General features: G+C 36.8%; 1 protein-coding gene across 7 annotated transcripts in view; it reads left to right on the plus strand.

Moving 5' to 3' along the window:
* The window catches only part of SYNE2 (spectrin repeat containing nuclear envelope protein 2), a 336,255-nt gene that overhangs the window by 152,636 nt on the left and 166,457 nt on the right, over positions 1-17,162 (plus strand). For all 7 annotated transcript variants that reach the window (XM_081290325.1, XM_081290328.1, XM_081290329.1 and 4 more), the window contains exons 37-45: positions 229-400; positions 1,115-1,227; positions 2,481-2,683; positions 4,401-4,520; positions 4,621-4,912; positions 6,228-6,379; positions 7,265-7,574; positions 9,351-9,515; positions 10,521-10,862. In XM_081290325.1, the coding sequence (XP_081146451.1) occupies positions 229-400; positions 1,115-1,227; positions 2,481-2,683; positions 4,401-4,520; positions 4,621-4,912; positions 6,228-6,379; positions 7,265-7,574; positions 9,351-9,515; positions 10,521-10,862 (1,869 nt within the window). The remainder of the gene's footprint in view (positions 1-228; positions 401-1,114; positions 1,228-2,480; positions 2,684-4,400; positions 4,521-4,620; positions 4,913-6,227; positions 6,380-7,264; positions 7,575-9,350; positions 9,516-10,520; positions 10,863-17,162) is intronic.

Genomic DNA, 17,162 nt, shown 5'->3' on the forward strand with positions numbered 1-17,162 from the left:
ACCCAGAAAATCAGTTTCTGTGTATTCAGCACTTTGATGTTTGAATTGCTCTGTCTACAGTAACTTTTTAAAATGAAATTTGCAATGGATTGTACACCTGCTAGCAAAGAGAAAGCAAATCCATTCATTCAAAATCTTGTAGACTTTTTAAAAACAATTGAGATGTCTGTCATCTGTGACTTGAGCCTGTTTTAAGACTTAATGGTGGTTGTTTGTTTACATCTGTAGGAGATACAACAAGAAATTCTACAGCAGAAGCACAACATGACAGTACTTGAGCATCAAATAGGTTGTCTCACCCCTGAACTCTCTGAATTGAAGAGGCAATATGAAAGTGTCATCGATTTATTTAATACCAAAAAAGGTGTTTTGCAAGATCACTTTTCTTCATTATTGAATGGTGAGTGTGATGTTCCTCTTACTTGAAGTATGAAGATAGTACTGTGAACCCAAAAACTAATCTAAGCCTGACTTATAAATGGTTTGTACAGACTGTATTTAAAGGAGTAATATTTGGATAAAATCTCTGGGGGGAAATACTTACTGATTAATGCCTGGCATTAAATAATGTGTTTTTCTTTAAAGCCCCAAATCTTAATTTAAAAGTTAAGTTTGAACTACTCAACTATGCTCAGTGAGTCTGGAAGCCTGCTTGTGATCTGTCTCTACAAGTGTCTTTGAAAGGAGATTTGGTTTGGCCAGGTGTGGTAGCACACACCTGTAATCCCAGTGACTCGGGAGGCTGAGACAAGAGGTTTGCATGTTTGAGGCCAGCCTCAGCAACTTAGTGAGGCTCTAAAAAACTTAGTAAGACCTTGTCTCAAAATAAAAAGTAAAAAGGGCTGGGGATGTAGCTCATTGGAAAAGTGCCCTCGGGTTAAATCCTCAATCCCCGTCACCCCTCCCAAAAAACAAATAAATAAATAAGAGGGAGATTTGGTGTAAAACATACCAAATTACTTTGTAGACTATATTAGGCCTCATAATTGGATTTCAGGATGTATTACCACTTTCCAGGATGGTGTAGGAAGCAGGTTATAAAATCTCTTACGTAATAAGGTGTATGGAATTCTGCTGGAATGTATAGAGCTTTTTTCTCCCTTACTTCCTGTAGATCAATGCAAGAACTTCAATGACTGGTTCAGCAAGATTAAAGTGAGGCTTGAAGAGTGCTTCGACTCATCAGAAACAAAAAAGAGTGTGGAACAAAAGCTGCAAATACTTTCTGTAAGATACACATGTATACATATTAAAATGCATATGTACGTTTTAATCAGTCTATCATAACTAAAATATTGGCAGCATGAAACTTAATTTTAAGTAGATAAAATAATAATTACTTTGACTATTTTTTTTTTTATTTAACAGATGATAGTTCCAAGTAACCAGGCTTTTTTCCTAAATATTTTGGAACTCTGTTTTTACTGAGTTAAGTGTGCAAGTAGCTTAAACAAGTTCCACTTTGATACTACTCTAAGATGCTGTTTTAGTTAATTCAATTGTGTTAAAATCATGTTTGATCAAAGATGAAGACTTCACCTAATTTGGACTATAAAATTTCTTTTTTTCCCTTGAAAAAAGATGACTTCATTTAATTATTTTCCCAGTCATGTTTTTAAAAATATTTTTAATATTTTATTTTTAACTTGTGGTTGGACACCTTTTAATTTTTTTTTTAATGTGATGCTGAGGATTGAACCCAGGGCTCTGTACGTGCCAGACAAGTACTCTACCACTGAGCCACAACCCCAGCCCCCCAGTCATATTTCTGATAAAAATTGCCATTGAACTTTAATGTATAGCTGGACAGAGCACTGAGTGTACAGAGCTTGTAAGATACCTTTGGCACCCTTAAATATTGATCATTTTGGGGTAGATTATCTAGTACATTAATATTTTGATGACAAGTCATGTTCTCAAGCTTATTGAAAGCACTAAACATTTTGTTTAATTTATTGTTTTAATGGTACTATGCTTTATTAATGGAATCATCTTTCTTGTTTCTTTAAAGCCCCACTTTTTTTTTTCTCTTGCTTTTAATTTGCCCATTTCATGGGCCTCAGCAATTCACACCCAAACCTTTGAAACACAAACATTGGGAAAAAAAATTCTGGTGTTGGAAAGGTTAAATGGAAAATAGTGTTTAGTTTTATATAAGGATGTCAGAGCAAGTATTTAGGAAGAGTTGAGGAGAGCCAGGAGAGGAGAATGTAGCTTTCCTGGTCCTGCTCTGAGGGACCTCCTGGTGGCTCTGTACTGCTATGCTAGATGTGATATCCAGAAAGTCAAGTGCAAATGGATACACACATCCAGAACTACCATAGGTCGTCTACCATTGGAGTTAGCCACCCCTTCATTACTTTCCTTCTGTGAGAATGTTAGCTGGGAACTGGCAACATCTGTGTACTGCTTTGGAAAAGTGTCATGGGGGTGGCAGGTGACTACCTTTAGATCATAATTGATTTTTTGTCTTTCCTAAGGATTTCTTGACTCTTGAAGGAAGAAGCAGTAAAATACAGCAGGTAGAAACTGTATTGCAGCATGTGAAGAAGCACCTACCTAAAGCCCATGTTAAAGAGCTTAACAGTTGGCTTGTGAGTCAAGAAGTTGAATTAGAAAAAATGGTGTCCATATGTGAGGCCCAGGCAAAGGAACTCGATAACTACCTGGAGCAGCTACTGAGGTACGAAGTCAAGGTGATATCTGAATAACATTTTCACGGGATATTTTTAGAGTTATTTCTCGTGTGCTCTTCCTCAGTACAGTGTATGCTGTGATATGCAGTACATACAAATTTAATAGGTAAAGTAGATATAATTATTCCTTGGTATCTAAGCATCCAAAATCCACAGATGCTCAAGTTGCTTATATAAAATGTATAATATTTGCATATAACCCTTGTATATTAATGTGAAATTTCAGGAAGTCCTATTTGATTTATTTTAATTATTATTAAGAACCCTTTTCATCTTCTGATGAGACAGTAATGTTGATTCTTATTAGAGGAGATGCTTCAGGTTATAAACAACAGTATATTTCTCTTTATTTCTGCCTTTTTTAAAATATTTTTTTTAAGTTGTAGATGGATACAATATATTTATTTATTTTTATGTGGTGCTGAGGATTGAATCCAGTGCCTCTCATGTGTAAGGCGAGTGCTCTACCACTGAACTACAACCCTAGCCCCCTCTAACTGCCTTTGTTTTTTTTAAAGCAATTTAATAATTCATAGAACTGAAAAATTGAGTTACATATAGCTTAACAGGAGCTTGAGTAGTTGGTTCAAACAACATGATCAGGACTTAATATCTCTATCTTCCATTTCTCAGGATTGCTTTTTTTTTTTTTTTTTTTTAAACCATTGGGGCCATTATGTAGGTTTTCTTTTTAAGATCATGAGATGGTAATTCTTGGAATTGTGTGTCTTTTTTCATTCATATTTAGCAAAAACAAAAACCAGAATTTGTGTTCCTGATACTTTAAGGGCATCTCATATATTTTAAATCTCTGGGTTACTTGTAATACCTAATACAATTTAAAGGCTATGCAAGTAGCTGTTATACCGTATTGTTTAGGGAAGTACAAAGAAAAAAAAAGTCAGTATAGATGCAATTTCTATTTTTCCAAATATTTTTGATCTGTGGTTGGCTCACTTCATGAATGTGGAACTCACAGATACAGAGGGCCAACTATACTCTTTGTGGTTTGGGTTTTTTTTTTGGTGTGTGAGTGTGTGTGTGTGTGTGTGTGTGTGTGTGTGTGTGTGTGTGTTTGTGTGTATGCATGTGTGCATGTGTGTTGGCAGGGGGGGCACTCGGTATTGAACTCGGGTTCTCATGTGTGCTAGGCAAGTGCTGTACCCCTGAGTTATGCTCCTAGCCCTGGACTGTACTTCATTTTAAAAATTAATTAACTAATTAATTAAGTATTGCAGATTGAACCAAAGGGTGCTCTACCACTGAGCCTCAATCCCCAGCCCTTCTTATTTTTTATTTTGAGGTAGGATCTTGCCAAGTTGTCCAGTCTGGCCTCCAATATTCTGCTCCTGCCTCTGCCTCTGAAGTAGCTGGAGTTACAAGTGTACACTGCCCTGGCTAGACTTTTAAATTCAGGTTTGGTGCTAGGAGTTTCTACAAATTAACTAATGGCAAAGGTTCAGGGTACAGTCCAAACATTTTGGGTTTTTTTTCCCTGTTATTTATAATACTTTTGTATGGTTCATTACTTTAATGAATTTCCTTATAATATAGGCAGTTGTTTAGGTTTTATATGTTACAAGTTTTCTCAAAAAATAAAACTAATAGTAAAAACTTGGTTGACTGACAAGGTTCTTGCTATCCTCTTGAGTATAAACATTTTTTGCTTAAAAATATATCCTGATCTTTGTAATATTCTTTTAGACTGCAGGATGATTGCAGAAGCCTGAGTAAGTGGTTGACTAATCAAGAAGAGGAATGGAAAGAAATGGAAGAATCAGGAGAGAAAACTGAGCTATTTTGTCAAGCATTAGCTGAAAAGAGGTATCATGATCTAATATGAAATATATTACTTGGGAATATGATTTCTTCTACTGTGTAGGAGTGACTCCTATAAACTTTCAATGTTATTTGTAAATTACAGGGAACAGTTTGAATCTCTGGTCCAGTTGAATGACTCTTTGAAGGACCATGGGTTTACTGAGGAAGATGAAATAATAAACGAATCAACATGTTTGATTGAAAGATACCAGACATTATTGAGACAATTACATGAAATTGAAGAAGAATTTAAGTTGCCACCTGCTGAGGACCAGAGCTTTAATGATCTTGCACATGATGTGATTCATTGGATAAAAGAGATTAAAGAGTCTCTTATGGCTTTGAACTCATCTGAAGGCAAAATGCCACTCGAGGAGAGAATCCAAAAAATAAAGGTATAACTGGAAACTGAATTTGAGAGGTCAGAGTGAACTCTAATTTTGAAAAGATTTAGAGGAAACTGCAAAGATTTGTTTCTTAATAGAATCACTGTGGAATGGTTGAAGAAATTCAAATCACTGAGCTTACAAAAGAGAAGGGTTATGATGGATCTAAAATTATTTTAATGCATATGAAAGAGAGAAAGAATATCCTGTCTTTGAGAGGGCAGTACCCAATTATTTTCCATCTTCACTGCATGCAGAAGAATTGAAATAAAGACAATAGATCAGAGCCACAGCAGGTGCTAGGATACAAAAGTGAATGTATGTCTGTACAGTAGAGGCATTAGCAAGGTCAAGTGCAGGGTGGAGAGTATTTCTTGGGGTGGGTTTATATGCTCACAGAAGGATTACTAGATGCTTAGTGGAGGTGAAGAAAAAGAAATCTCATGCTTCTTGGAGTCCTCTTTCTCTCCAAGGGGAGATTCATTCAGTGAATATTGCTGGTTTAAAGTACAGGGCACAAGCCAGCTACGATGCTGCCCGCCTGTAATCCTAGTGACTTGGGACTGAGGAACCAGGATCACAAGTTCAAGGCCAGCCTGGGAAACTTATTGAACCCCAGTCTCAAAAAAATAAAAGCAGGGCATAGAAGCCTATGTACTTATTGGACTCACATAAATTGAAGCATTTTTTAGAGGAAGAGATGCTCAAGAAGAGTGAGCTGAGAGGGTTGGTGGTGATACTTAGTATTCAGCATCATTTGGGATTATGTCTGAAAGTTTTCTTTGATGACAAATCTCAAGTAGATTTTACAAGAGGGAGAGAACTGAGTTGTCAGGGCAAAAGAGGGAATGAGAACAGAGAATAAGAATTGTTGTCAGGGTGGAGAAATAAGAGTTGATACTGAGAGGAAAGCTGTGTTTTCCTATGGGAGACCATAAATCTATTCTGGGTTGAATAAGAAGGTCTTATTTAGTTTGCTGCCCTAATTCTCCATTTATAAATAATAGAAGAGAATAGGAAGGAGGATTTATCCAGCTTTTTTTAGCATATGAAATTAAGAAAGCAGTTGAAAATGAGGCAGTGAATAGGAACTCACCTCCTGATCCTGATCAGCTCAAACTGACAGATGTTTATCAAGAACCAACTCTTTATAAATGTGAAGGGGATGTCTTTGTATTTGGGGCATATATGAAAATGAAAGGGTTATTTTGAAATATGCTCTGCAGTTAGAATCTTAGGATATCTTTATTTGTAAGCTTTATGCTATGTAAAACGTCTAGTAATATGAATGAAATTATAAGATCTTTTGTATTTTGTGTTTCAGGAAATCATTTTACTAAAGCCTGAAGGGGACGCCAAAATACAGACCATTACGAGACAAGCCGAGAGCTGTGAGGCCCCGTTGGTGCAGGAGACCCTTGCTGATATCACCAACCAGTGGGACAGCACGCTCCATCTGGCCAGCACATACCTAAGGTAGAGGGTGGGAGTGCTGTCCCTGCTTGTGTTTTTTCTCATTTCTCAGAGGAGTCATAACAAGTATGTTTTGTCTGGTGTCTGGGTTTGGATATAATATCTACTGGAGAGAAAGTCAGTGGTGTCCAAGGCAAGAGAAATAGTTCAGGTCAGATATGAAACGGCTGCTGCATGCTCAGGCAGTGTATCTGGTGCATCATCCTGTGGGGTTCTTCCAAACCAAGTCACGTCACCTCTCATTCCACGTTCACGGTACCTGCTTCTGTGCTAACCCCCTCCCCTCAGTCAGCCCTCAGAGCCTGCATGGCATCACTGTGGAGTAGCTGATGCTTTGGAATATTTTTCTTAAGAAATTCTTAAAGTGGAAACATTGATAAATGTTGGCCAAATTCTGTAGACAAATTTCTGGAGAACATACTTATTTCTGATCTGGTCTTAAATGGTACATTTCATGTTTTGAAATGTGAAGCTTATGTTTTTCTAAAGAGACCACCAAATTACAACTAAATTGAAGATACAGAAAGCATAAGCCAGAATTGGTTAATATACTGAATGCTTATTTTACTTTTGTAAGAAATGTAAGAATTACATTTGAGTTTAACAGAACCATTGGGACTAGTTTGAAATTTAAAGTATTAAATATTCTCTGATCAAACTATGTAACAAAAAATAATTATGTTTTAGATATGCAAATAATTTATGCCTCGATTTCTGAGCTAAATTTAGTGCCATTTTAGAATATTATAGTGCCTAAAGAGTCTCTGGAAATAATGTGAATTAGTATTATTGTAATGCTGTTGATTATAATGTGTGTTCAACTCTAGTATGCAAAACGCCCTTCCATTTTGCTGTTATTTCATTTATAAAATATTTGGTGAAATTTAGCCATCAAGAAAAGCTTCTGCTAGAAGGGGAAAAGTATTTGCAAAGTAAGGAGGACTTGAGATTAATGCTCATAGAACTAAGGAAGAAGCAAGAAGCAGGCTTTGCCCTTCAACATGCTCTGCCAGAGAAGAAAGCCCAGTTAAAAATTTATAAGAAATTCCTCCAGAAAGCACAAGATTTGACATCCTTGTTAAAGGAGTTAAAATCTCAAGGAAATTACCTCTTGGAGTGCACTAAAAATCCCAGCTTCAGTGAGGAGCCTTGGCTGGAAATAAAACATCTACATGAGAGTCTTCTTCAACAACTGCAGGTGAAGTTTATTCTTTGATAAATACAATTTTAAATGATTGTTGCAGTCATTCTATTGATGCAAGATTCATATTCAGAACTATTGCTTGGCTGTCATTCTTTTGGTAAGCCTAAAGCTTTCAAAAGTTAATTTATCATTTTACATGATGTTTTAGTCAGCTGTGACTAAAAGACCCAACCAGAACAACTTTAGAGGAAGGCTCACAGTTTCAGAGGTCTTAGTCCATAGAAGGTTGGCTCCATTCCTCAGGGCTCGGGGTGAGGCAGAACATCATGGCAGAAGAGTGTGGCAGAGGAAAGCATCTCACATGATGATCACAAAGCAGATACAAATATCTTTGCCAGATATAAATATATACCTCAAAGCCACACCCCCAACGCTCCATTTCCTCCAGACATATCCACCTGCCTTCATTTACTACTCAGTTAATCACATCAGGAGATTAACCCACTGGTTGGGTTAAGACTTTCATAATCCAATCACATCTCCTCTGGACCCTCTTGCATTGTCTCACACGTGATGTTGGGGTGTTTGGGGACTCCTCACATCCAAACCATAACAGATGAAAATGCCAACTTTCAAAGATTGAGGAATCCAAATAGTTTTGCTAGATGAATCCACTGTGGGTTATTTGATGATAATGTTATTACCTTTCATTGAAGTTTGGTTCTTTAGGGGTTGAATGGCTTAAGATTCTAGGCATCTCTATGAAAAGGACAGTGTTCGAATTATCAATCCATCCATCCACCCACCCGTTCATCCATCCATATTGTGACATTTCATTTATCTTGTTCCTACCTTCTTATAAGTGCCCCTCTCTTAAATCTTAGGACATTATTTGCAGTGAAAGAATTGTGGTAAATCGTCAGCTTGTTAAGAGGGAATATATTCTTTTAATAGAACTGTTTGTAATTCTTTGCACACTGAAAGCTGGGTTCAAAGTAACGATTACCCCGGTAAGAAATCCTGTTGTCTAGATATTAAGAGTTGGGAAGGGATTAAGGTGACTATATATCACTTCATTTAATACTAACTGCTTTTCTGATCAGATGTGGTTATCTTATTTTCTTACCCCACAGAGGGAACCTGAAAATGGTTTGCTCTTGAGTTAGGATGACTTTTTCCTAACGTAAGATTTGAGTTTGATTCTTAGGAAAGGAACATGGGGTGAGGTTGATCTTGAAGAGTCTCATCTCCAACTGTGAATTCTTGGTTTTAAAGCAACAGATAATTAAGGCACCTGGTTTATTATGGATGTTTGTGATTTAAGGATATAATTTATAGTTATTTCTTTTTGTAAACTGCTTACCAAAAAAATTATCTTCTGGAAGGAAATGAGGGCAATAAAGCATGAAAAGAACAAGTGTTTTTATTGAGTCATTTTTTAGGGAAAGATGCAGATTTTGCAATGAAATACCTCAGACACTGAGATCTTTAATTCAGAACTCTGGATCAGTTGTGGACATATTTCGGCTTTTCTGTTGTGCTACTGGGGATTGAATTCAGAGGCACTCTATCACTGAGCTACATCTCCAGCCCTTTTTATTTTTTATTTTAAGACAGAATCTTGCTAAGTTACCACACTAAACTTGAATTTATAATCCTCTTGCCTCAGCCTCTCAATTTGTGGGATTATAGGTATGTGCCACTGTGACTGGCAGAACACACTCTCAAAAGGTGGAACCTTGTAAAACAAATATTTATAAATTGTGTAATTTATAAAGTGAAAAATTCAGAGAGAAATAATTGGTAATTGTCAGTTGTTTCTATTTTTAGGATTCTGTGCAAAAATTAGAGGATCATGTTGAAGAACACCATTCATACGAGGTTTGCATCAAAGAGCTGAATACCACATTGGACAATATCTCCATGGAATTAGTTAGTTTTTCTGATTTGCCGGTGGATCAAACAGCAATTGAGGACAAATTGCAGAAACTGCAGGTATCAAACAATGTCCATATATGATAGACATTTTTGGAAAAAAATCAACATTCATTAGAACTTGACTAATCAGTGGTTTTGATCAGAAATTTAAGTGTTATTCAAATAACTTAGATAGCAAAAGTTCTGAAAAGTCAAAACAATGGGAACATTGTTCTTTAGTGGCCAAATCCATTTGTAATTTGAGTTGAACTGTACTCTGACTCAGTGGCCTTTGGAGATAATTCTACCTGTGACCTGTCTGTACCACTCAACTATATGAACTTGAAGGGACTCTTATTCATTTATGTAACTTCAAAACCTATCCTAGTACTTAACTGTTAGTTAAATGAATGAGTGAATACTTATTGCCCTTTAAGTTAGTGACTAATAAATCCCGCACAGTCCATAGAATACTGTAAGACATATTCCATTTCACCAGTAACATCAATGGCTACTGTAATACTTAAAGTTCTTCATTGGCTACTGTGGTACTTCAAATTCTTCTTCTGTCTGGAGTTTTCAAGTTAGCCTCATTTGTTCATGCATGTTGTAATTATTGATTGAATTTCTACCATATCTAAGAGAGTATACCTGATAGTTTTATTTCTCATCACCTCCAAGTCTTTGAATTTTAAATATTAGAATTAGATTCATGTGGGCACATGGTTCTTTTCTTCTTTTTAATACTTTACACATAGCAGGCACTTTTCTTTAGAGTTTTCACTTGTGGAAAGACTATCTTAAACAAAACATGAATATTCAACAAATATCTGTTGACCACCTCCTATGTTTTACAACCTATGCTGTAAACATTTACTGCATTACTTGTTGCAAATCTCCTTATAAAATATGTTTTGATGCTATATTGGCTTAAATTTTACCCAAAGTTTCTTCTCTGTGGTATGCATTGATGGAGTTTTCAATACATGATTTCTACTAATGTAGCACTGTAATTTACAGAAGCCAGCTCTTCTGACAATTCAATGGAGTTGCTTTTGACAATAATCTTTTCTCCACTCACAGGAACTAGAAAGTAGACTCAGTTTACAAGATGGCACACTGAAGAAGATTTTAGCATTAGCAAAATCCATCAAGCAAAATACATCTTCAGTGGGACAGATTATTATTAAAGATGATATAAAATCACTTACGTGTAAACAAAAAGATTTGGAAAACAGAATTGAATCTGCTAAACAGGAGACTGAAAATTATCTCAACAGCCTTCTCAAATCAAAATGCTCAATAGAAAAGAATGAGAAGTTTCCTCTGCCAGGCAGACAGAGGCAGGCCACTTCTGAGCTAGTGGGGTCCACTCGGCTCTTGGTGGGAGTGGAAGAGCTGGAGGAAGACTGGGAAGTAAACAAGGTAAGTGTTGGTGATTACACTCTCTAGGATAAGTCTAAGAAAGAAGAGGTGTTTGGCTCTGAAAAGAGGGCCGCGAATCAAGCGTTCTGACTTCATAATTAAATCCTCAGCATACTGGTTATTTATGAAACTCACTTGTACAAAGAGCCCTCAGAAAACTATCCACATTTTAGTGGTGAAATATTACTGTTCAGTCTGTTAAAATGTCAATCATCAATTTTGGTATATTATCCTCACAGATAGGTAATCAGATACAGTTTCATGGGTCAAGAGCACAAAGGCAAATTAGAAAAGGCAAAAGAAAAGAAAATTTGCTTTACCGATTTCCTAAGGGGGCAGGAATCTAGCAGCTCAAATTTTCTTTCTTTCTTTCTTTTTTTGGGGGTTGATTTTATAAATGAAACCAGAGACAGTTATTTTCTTTCTCTACTTTTGTTAACCCTATACTGCAAATATACTCTTAAATGTTGCCAGATCTTTTAGTGTGAAAATATTTACATTCAGACTCCTAATTTTCTCAGGGAAGAGGAAGAAGGAGCTGGATGTGATGGCGCATACTTGTAATCCCAGTGGCTCAAGAGGCCGATGCAGGAGGATCACAAGTTCAAAGCCAGCCTCAGCAAAAGCGAGGCACCAAGTGACTCAGTGAGACCCTGTCTCTAAAATAAATAAAATAACAAAATAGAGCTGGAGATGTGGCTCAGTGGTCAGGTGACCCTGAGTTCAATCCCGGTACCCCTCGCCCACCCCTGCCCCCCAAAAAGAGAAGGAAGAAGGATTTTTTTTTTAATTTATTCTAAATCAAATAGGTGCATTTTCCTGTGGTCCTTAAAGCACTTTCCTGTAGCTTTCAAATCCATGTGGTAAAGGCAGTGAGAGTGTCACCCAGTCAACTGTGTTTGAAAGGATCCCCTGGCAGGCAGCCTCTCACCGTCCAGGGTACAGTGGACGGTCTGGAGGTTAGGCCAGTCAGGCATGAGCTTTCATCAGCTTTTTATGGAACATGTAATCAACAGGAAGGAAGAGAACACGCCTTTTGATTGTCTTCCTGGAACAAAAAGTCATGGATGATTAAAGGAACCAGATAGGATTTTTTAGAAATATGTTAAGCAAGGTTAATTACCAATGGACCTTCTCTTTGGCCATGATAAAAGTCTTTTTATAAATCCCACTGTATTAGATAATCCTAAGGAAGTAAGTCTAACAGAGTGAAGCCTCTGTGGGTGAGACGCTTGAGGCTGTATATGTGAAAGATACTTCCTTAATGATATTTAAAGAGGAGTAGGTGAATGGGGCTGGGGTTGTGGCTCAGCGGTATAGCACGTGTCATCCCCTGGGTTCGATCCTTAGCACCACATAAAACAAATAAATAAAATAAAGGTATTGTGTCCAACTACAACTAAAAAAATAAATATTTTTTAAAAAGAGGAATAGATTATGTAAAAAAGGAAAAATACCCAAGTGCTTTCTATAGGATAAAGTTGTAAGATAGGACACAAACCTAACACAAGACTTTGCCAACAGGGGTTAGTTGCCCAATAACTTCTAAACTAACTTCTCAGACACATTTTGACCATGAACCCCAGATTTCAATAAAGTACATTAAAAACTATATAAAGATCATAATCTAATGATGTTTTCTTAATTTATTAAGATGTTTACTTAATCTCAGATGATAAGAGCTTTTGTAGTTTGAGAGTTTATTAAGATTTTTTTTCAGGACAGAGGAAGGAATTTAAGTCTTGATTACAGAAAATTAGTTTTAATTCCCTAGCAGTGTTTACACTTCTGTAGCATGAATCTTTTTCTGAATCTGGGCTTACTTTTTCTACAATAAGTGCAGGCTGCGCTTTCTACTATGTAATATTAGAGTGTGTAAAGTTGTCTAATGTTAGATTATGAAAGGTCAAGAGCAGTTTCAAGATCAAATATGGGGCTGGGGTTGTGTACAGCAAATAAAATACAGGTTTAATATGACAAGTAAAATACATGTGTAATATTATTCAGTGTCAGGACTCAGATACCTCGATATCATGAATACGAAAAGCACAGAAAAGAACAACTTATTTAATTTTAAATCTGATTAAAATAAGCTATAATAATAGTGAAAATAAGCACTGAATTGATTAAAAGCACTTATGCAGACCTATTTTGCTCTCGTTCTGTTGGGGTGTGGGGTAGAGTAACTTTTAATCTTACACGAAACAAATATCCCATCTATGCTCACCTCATGTGACTTTGAAATCTAGGATGTTTCATCAGATAATTTTAAATAAGTCTCTAGAAGAATTGTTAGGATGTTTTAGTTTTCCTTATTAAATCTTAATTTTTATAGAATATATGACTTTCCTCTTAAAAATTGCCGTGTGCATTTGAATTTAGTGCTAATAATTTCAGTTAGATGAAATTTACTCTAAACACATTAAATCTAGAACATTTGTTGACTTTTTCTTTTTTTTTTTTAATGTTATTTTTTTTTAATTATTTTATTGTTGGTTGTTCATAACATTACATAGTTCTTAACATACCATATTTCACAGATTGATTCAAGTGGGTTATGAACTCCCATTTTTACCCCGTTTACAGATTGCTGTGTCACATCAGTTACATTTCCATTGATTTACAAATTGCCTTTCTAGTGACTGATGTATTCTGCTGTCTATCCCATTCTCCACTGTCCCCTCACCCCTCCCCTCCCCTCCCCTCCCCTACTCTCTCTCCATCCCCTCTACTATAAATCGTTTCTTCCACTTATATAATTTTCCTCCTACTCCTCCTTTCCTCTTATATGTAATTGTGTATAACCCTGAGGCTCACCTTCCAGTTCCATGCAATTTCCCTTAACTCTCACTTTCCCTCCCGCCTATCATCCCTGTTTAATGTTAATCTTCCTCAAGCTCTTCGTCTCTACCCTGTCCTTGGTTACTCCCCTTAAATCAAAGAAGACATTTGACATTTGTTTTTTAAGGATTGGCTAGCTTCACTTAGCATAATCTGCTCTAATGCCATCCATTTCCCTCCAAATTCTATGATTTTGTCATTTCTTATTGCAGAGTAATACTCCATTGTGTATAAATGCCACATTTTTTTAATCCATTCATCTATTGAAGGGCTTCTAGGTTGGTTCCACAGTCTTGCTATCGTGAATTGTGCTGCTATGAACATCGATATAGCAGTGTCCCTGTAGCATGCTCTTGTTAGGTCTTTAGGGAATAGACCGAGAAGGGGAATAGCTGGGTCAAATGGTGGTTCCATTCCCAACTTTCCAAGAAATCTCCATACTGCTTTCCAAATTGGCTGCACCATTTTGCAGTCCCACCAACAATGAACAAGTGTACCCATTTCCCCACATCCTCACCAGCACTTGTTGTTGTTGGATTTTTTAATGGCTGCCAATCTTACTGGAGTGAGATGGTATCTTAGGGTGGTTTTGATTTGCATTTCTCTGACTGCTAGCGATGTTGAGCATTTTTTCATGTACTTGTTGATTGATTGTATGTCCTCCTCTGAGAAGTGTCTGTTCAGGTCCTTGGCCCATTTGTTGATTGGGTTATTTGTTATCTTATTATCTAATTTTTTGAGTTCTTTGTATACTCTGGATATTAGGGCTCTATCTGAAGTGTGTGGGGTAAAGATTTGTTCCCAGGATGTAGGCTCCCTGTTTATCTCTCTTATTGTTTCTTTTGTTGAGAGAAAACTTCTTAGTTTGAGTAAGTCCCATTTGTTGATTCTGGTTGTTAACTCTTGCGCTATGGGTGTCCTATTGAGGAATTTGGGGCCTGACCCCACAGTATGTAGATCATAGCCAACTTTTTCTTCTATCAGACGCCGTGTCTCTGATTTAATATCGAGCTCCTTGATCCATTTTGAGTTAACTTTTGTGCATGGCGAGAGAAAGGGATTCAGTTTCATTTTGATGCAAATGGATTTCCAGTTTTCCCAGCACCATTTGTTGAAGATGCTATCCTTCCTCCATTGCATGCTTTTAGCCCCTTTATCAAATATAAGATAGTTGTAGTTTTGCGGATTGGTTACTGTGTCTTCTATTCTGTACCATTGGTCCGCTCGCCTGTTTTGGTACCAGTACCATGCTGTTTTTGTTACTATTGCTCTGTAGTATAGTTTGAAGTCTGGTATCGCTATACCGCCTGATTCACACTTCCTGCTTAGCATTGTTTTTGCTATTCTGGGTCTTTTATTATTCCATATGAATTTCCTGATTGTTTTATCTATTTCTACAAGAAATGCTGTTGGGATTTTGATTGGGATAGCATTGAACTTATAGAGAACTTTTGGTAATATCACCATTTTGATGATGTTAGTTCTGCCTATCCATGAGCAGGGTATATTTTTCCATCTTCTGAGGTCTTCTTCTATGTCTCTTTTTAGGGTTCTGTAGTTTTCATTGTATAGGTCTTTCACCTCTTTTGTTAGATTGATTCCCAGGTATTTTATTTTTTGGGGGGATATTGTGAATGGAGTAGTTGTCCTCATTTCTGTTTCAGAGGATTTGTCGCTGATATACAGGAATGCATTTGATTTATGTGTGTTGATTTTATATCCCGCCACTTTGCTGAATTCATTTATTAACTCTAATAGTTTCTTTGTAGACCCTTTTGGGTCTGTTAGGTATAGAATCATATCGTCTGCAAATAGTGATAATTTAAGTTCTTCTTTTCCTATTTTTATGCCTTTAATTTCTTTCGTCTGTCTAATTGCTCTGGCCAGTGTTTCGAGGACTATGTTGAACAGAAGTGGTGAGAGAGGGCATCCTTGTCTTGTACCAGATCTTAGAGGGAATGCCTTCAATTTTTCTCCATTTAGGATGATGCTGGCCTGTGGCTTATCATAGATTGCTTTAACAATGTTGAGGAATGATCCTGTTATCCCTAATTTTTCTAGAGTTTTGAACATAAAGGGATGCTGTACTTTGTCGAATGCCTTTTCTGCATCTATCGAGATGATCATATGGTTCTTATTTTTAAGTCTATTGATGTGGTGGACTTTTTCTTTAATGTTGGAAATATTAAAGCTGTCTAGAATCAAAATAAATCACAAAATACATTCTGAAGGATGGGTGATGATGTTCTAATAGCGTAACATATTTTTTTATAGATGTGCATTTATGAGAGTTCTTTTTCCCACACACTACGAATTGAACCCAGGAACACTTACACTGTACCATTGAGATATATTGTCAGCCCTTTTTATTTTTTTATTTTGAATCTCACTAAGTTGCTGAGGCTAGCCTGGAATTTGTGATCCTCCTGACTCAGCCTCCCAAGTACCTGGGATTACAGGCAGATGCCGCAGCACTCAGCCAGTTTTCTAAGAGTCTTAAAGAATGAATAGGCAGAACTACCTTCCCTTTTCCTTCTTCCTATATAACTTAAGTAAAGTAATATGTTAGGAAATGCTAAAAAGTGAGAACTATCTTATCTCCTGGGCTTTTATATATCCATAAAGGGAAGTGATCAAGAGTAAATGCATTGAAACTCCTATGTCCTATATTCTTTCTATTTTTTATTTTCAAAAATATCATAAAGCAATATTACAGATTCCCTGTATTCAGTGAGCTTTTATGCTGCAGTCTTCCCAAATGACAATCCACATGACATAATTGCTTAAAAAACAAACAAAAACAAGACACCCAGAACATTTGGTCTGTAATTACTTCTTTAATTTCCTTGTCATTGGTGTCATTGCTTTTCATTGTTTTTGAATTGTTTTTCTCCTTTTCAAAAGCTTCTGATCATTAATGATTGGCGTATAAGAAAGCATCTGTAGATAAATCCTAGAAGATAGGTGATCACCTGAGTAGGCAAGACGTGCAAGGCTTCCACTGAGTGAGTGGGCGGAAGCCAGGTGTGGAGTCTACCAGGAGAAGGAAAATCACTCCACCCGGGGAGACTTATCAGTCCTGGGGTAATTGGTGTCTACTTCTGATGTTTCTTCTGGTAACTCAGTAACTATACATAATGGATCACCTAGCTGGGCCATGTGTCTACTCCATCTTCAAAGTATCCTACTTTGGTCTTTTTGGCCAGCATTTGAGTCTTGCTTCTTACTCTAGGAGTATTTTTCACAGTCCAAGATTTATTCCTTTACAGGATGAGCGACCTGCACTCTGTACATGTTCTTGCTGTCTACAAACAGTGTGGGCTTGAGAATGTGCTCCAAGGTCCTAAAATCTTGGGCTGAAGAGACCTTAGAAATTTTCTTCCCTAACCTTTGTATTTTAGAGAATGGGCTTGAAGTCCAGCAGAGCTGGGGTGAGAACCCAGGCATGCTGCATGCCCA

The sequence above is a fragment of the Spermophilus citellus genome (genome assembly GCF_964194105.1).
Source record: "Spermophilus citellus genome assembly, chromosome: 4".
Lineage (NCBI taxonomy): Eukaryota > Metazoa > Chordata > Mammalia > Rodentia > Sciuridae > Spermophilus > Spermophilus citellus.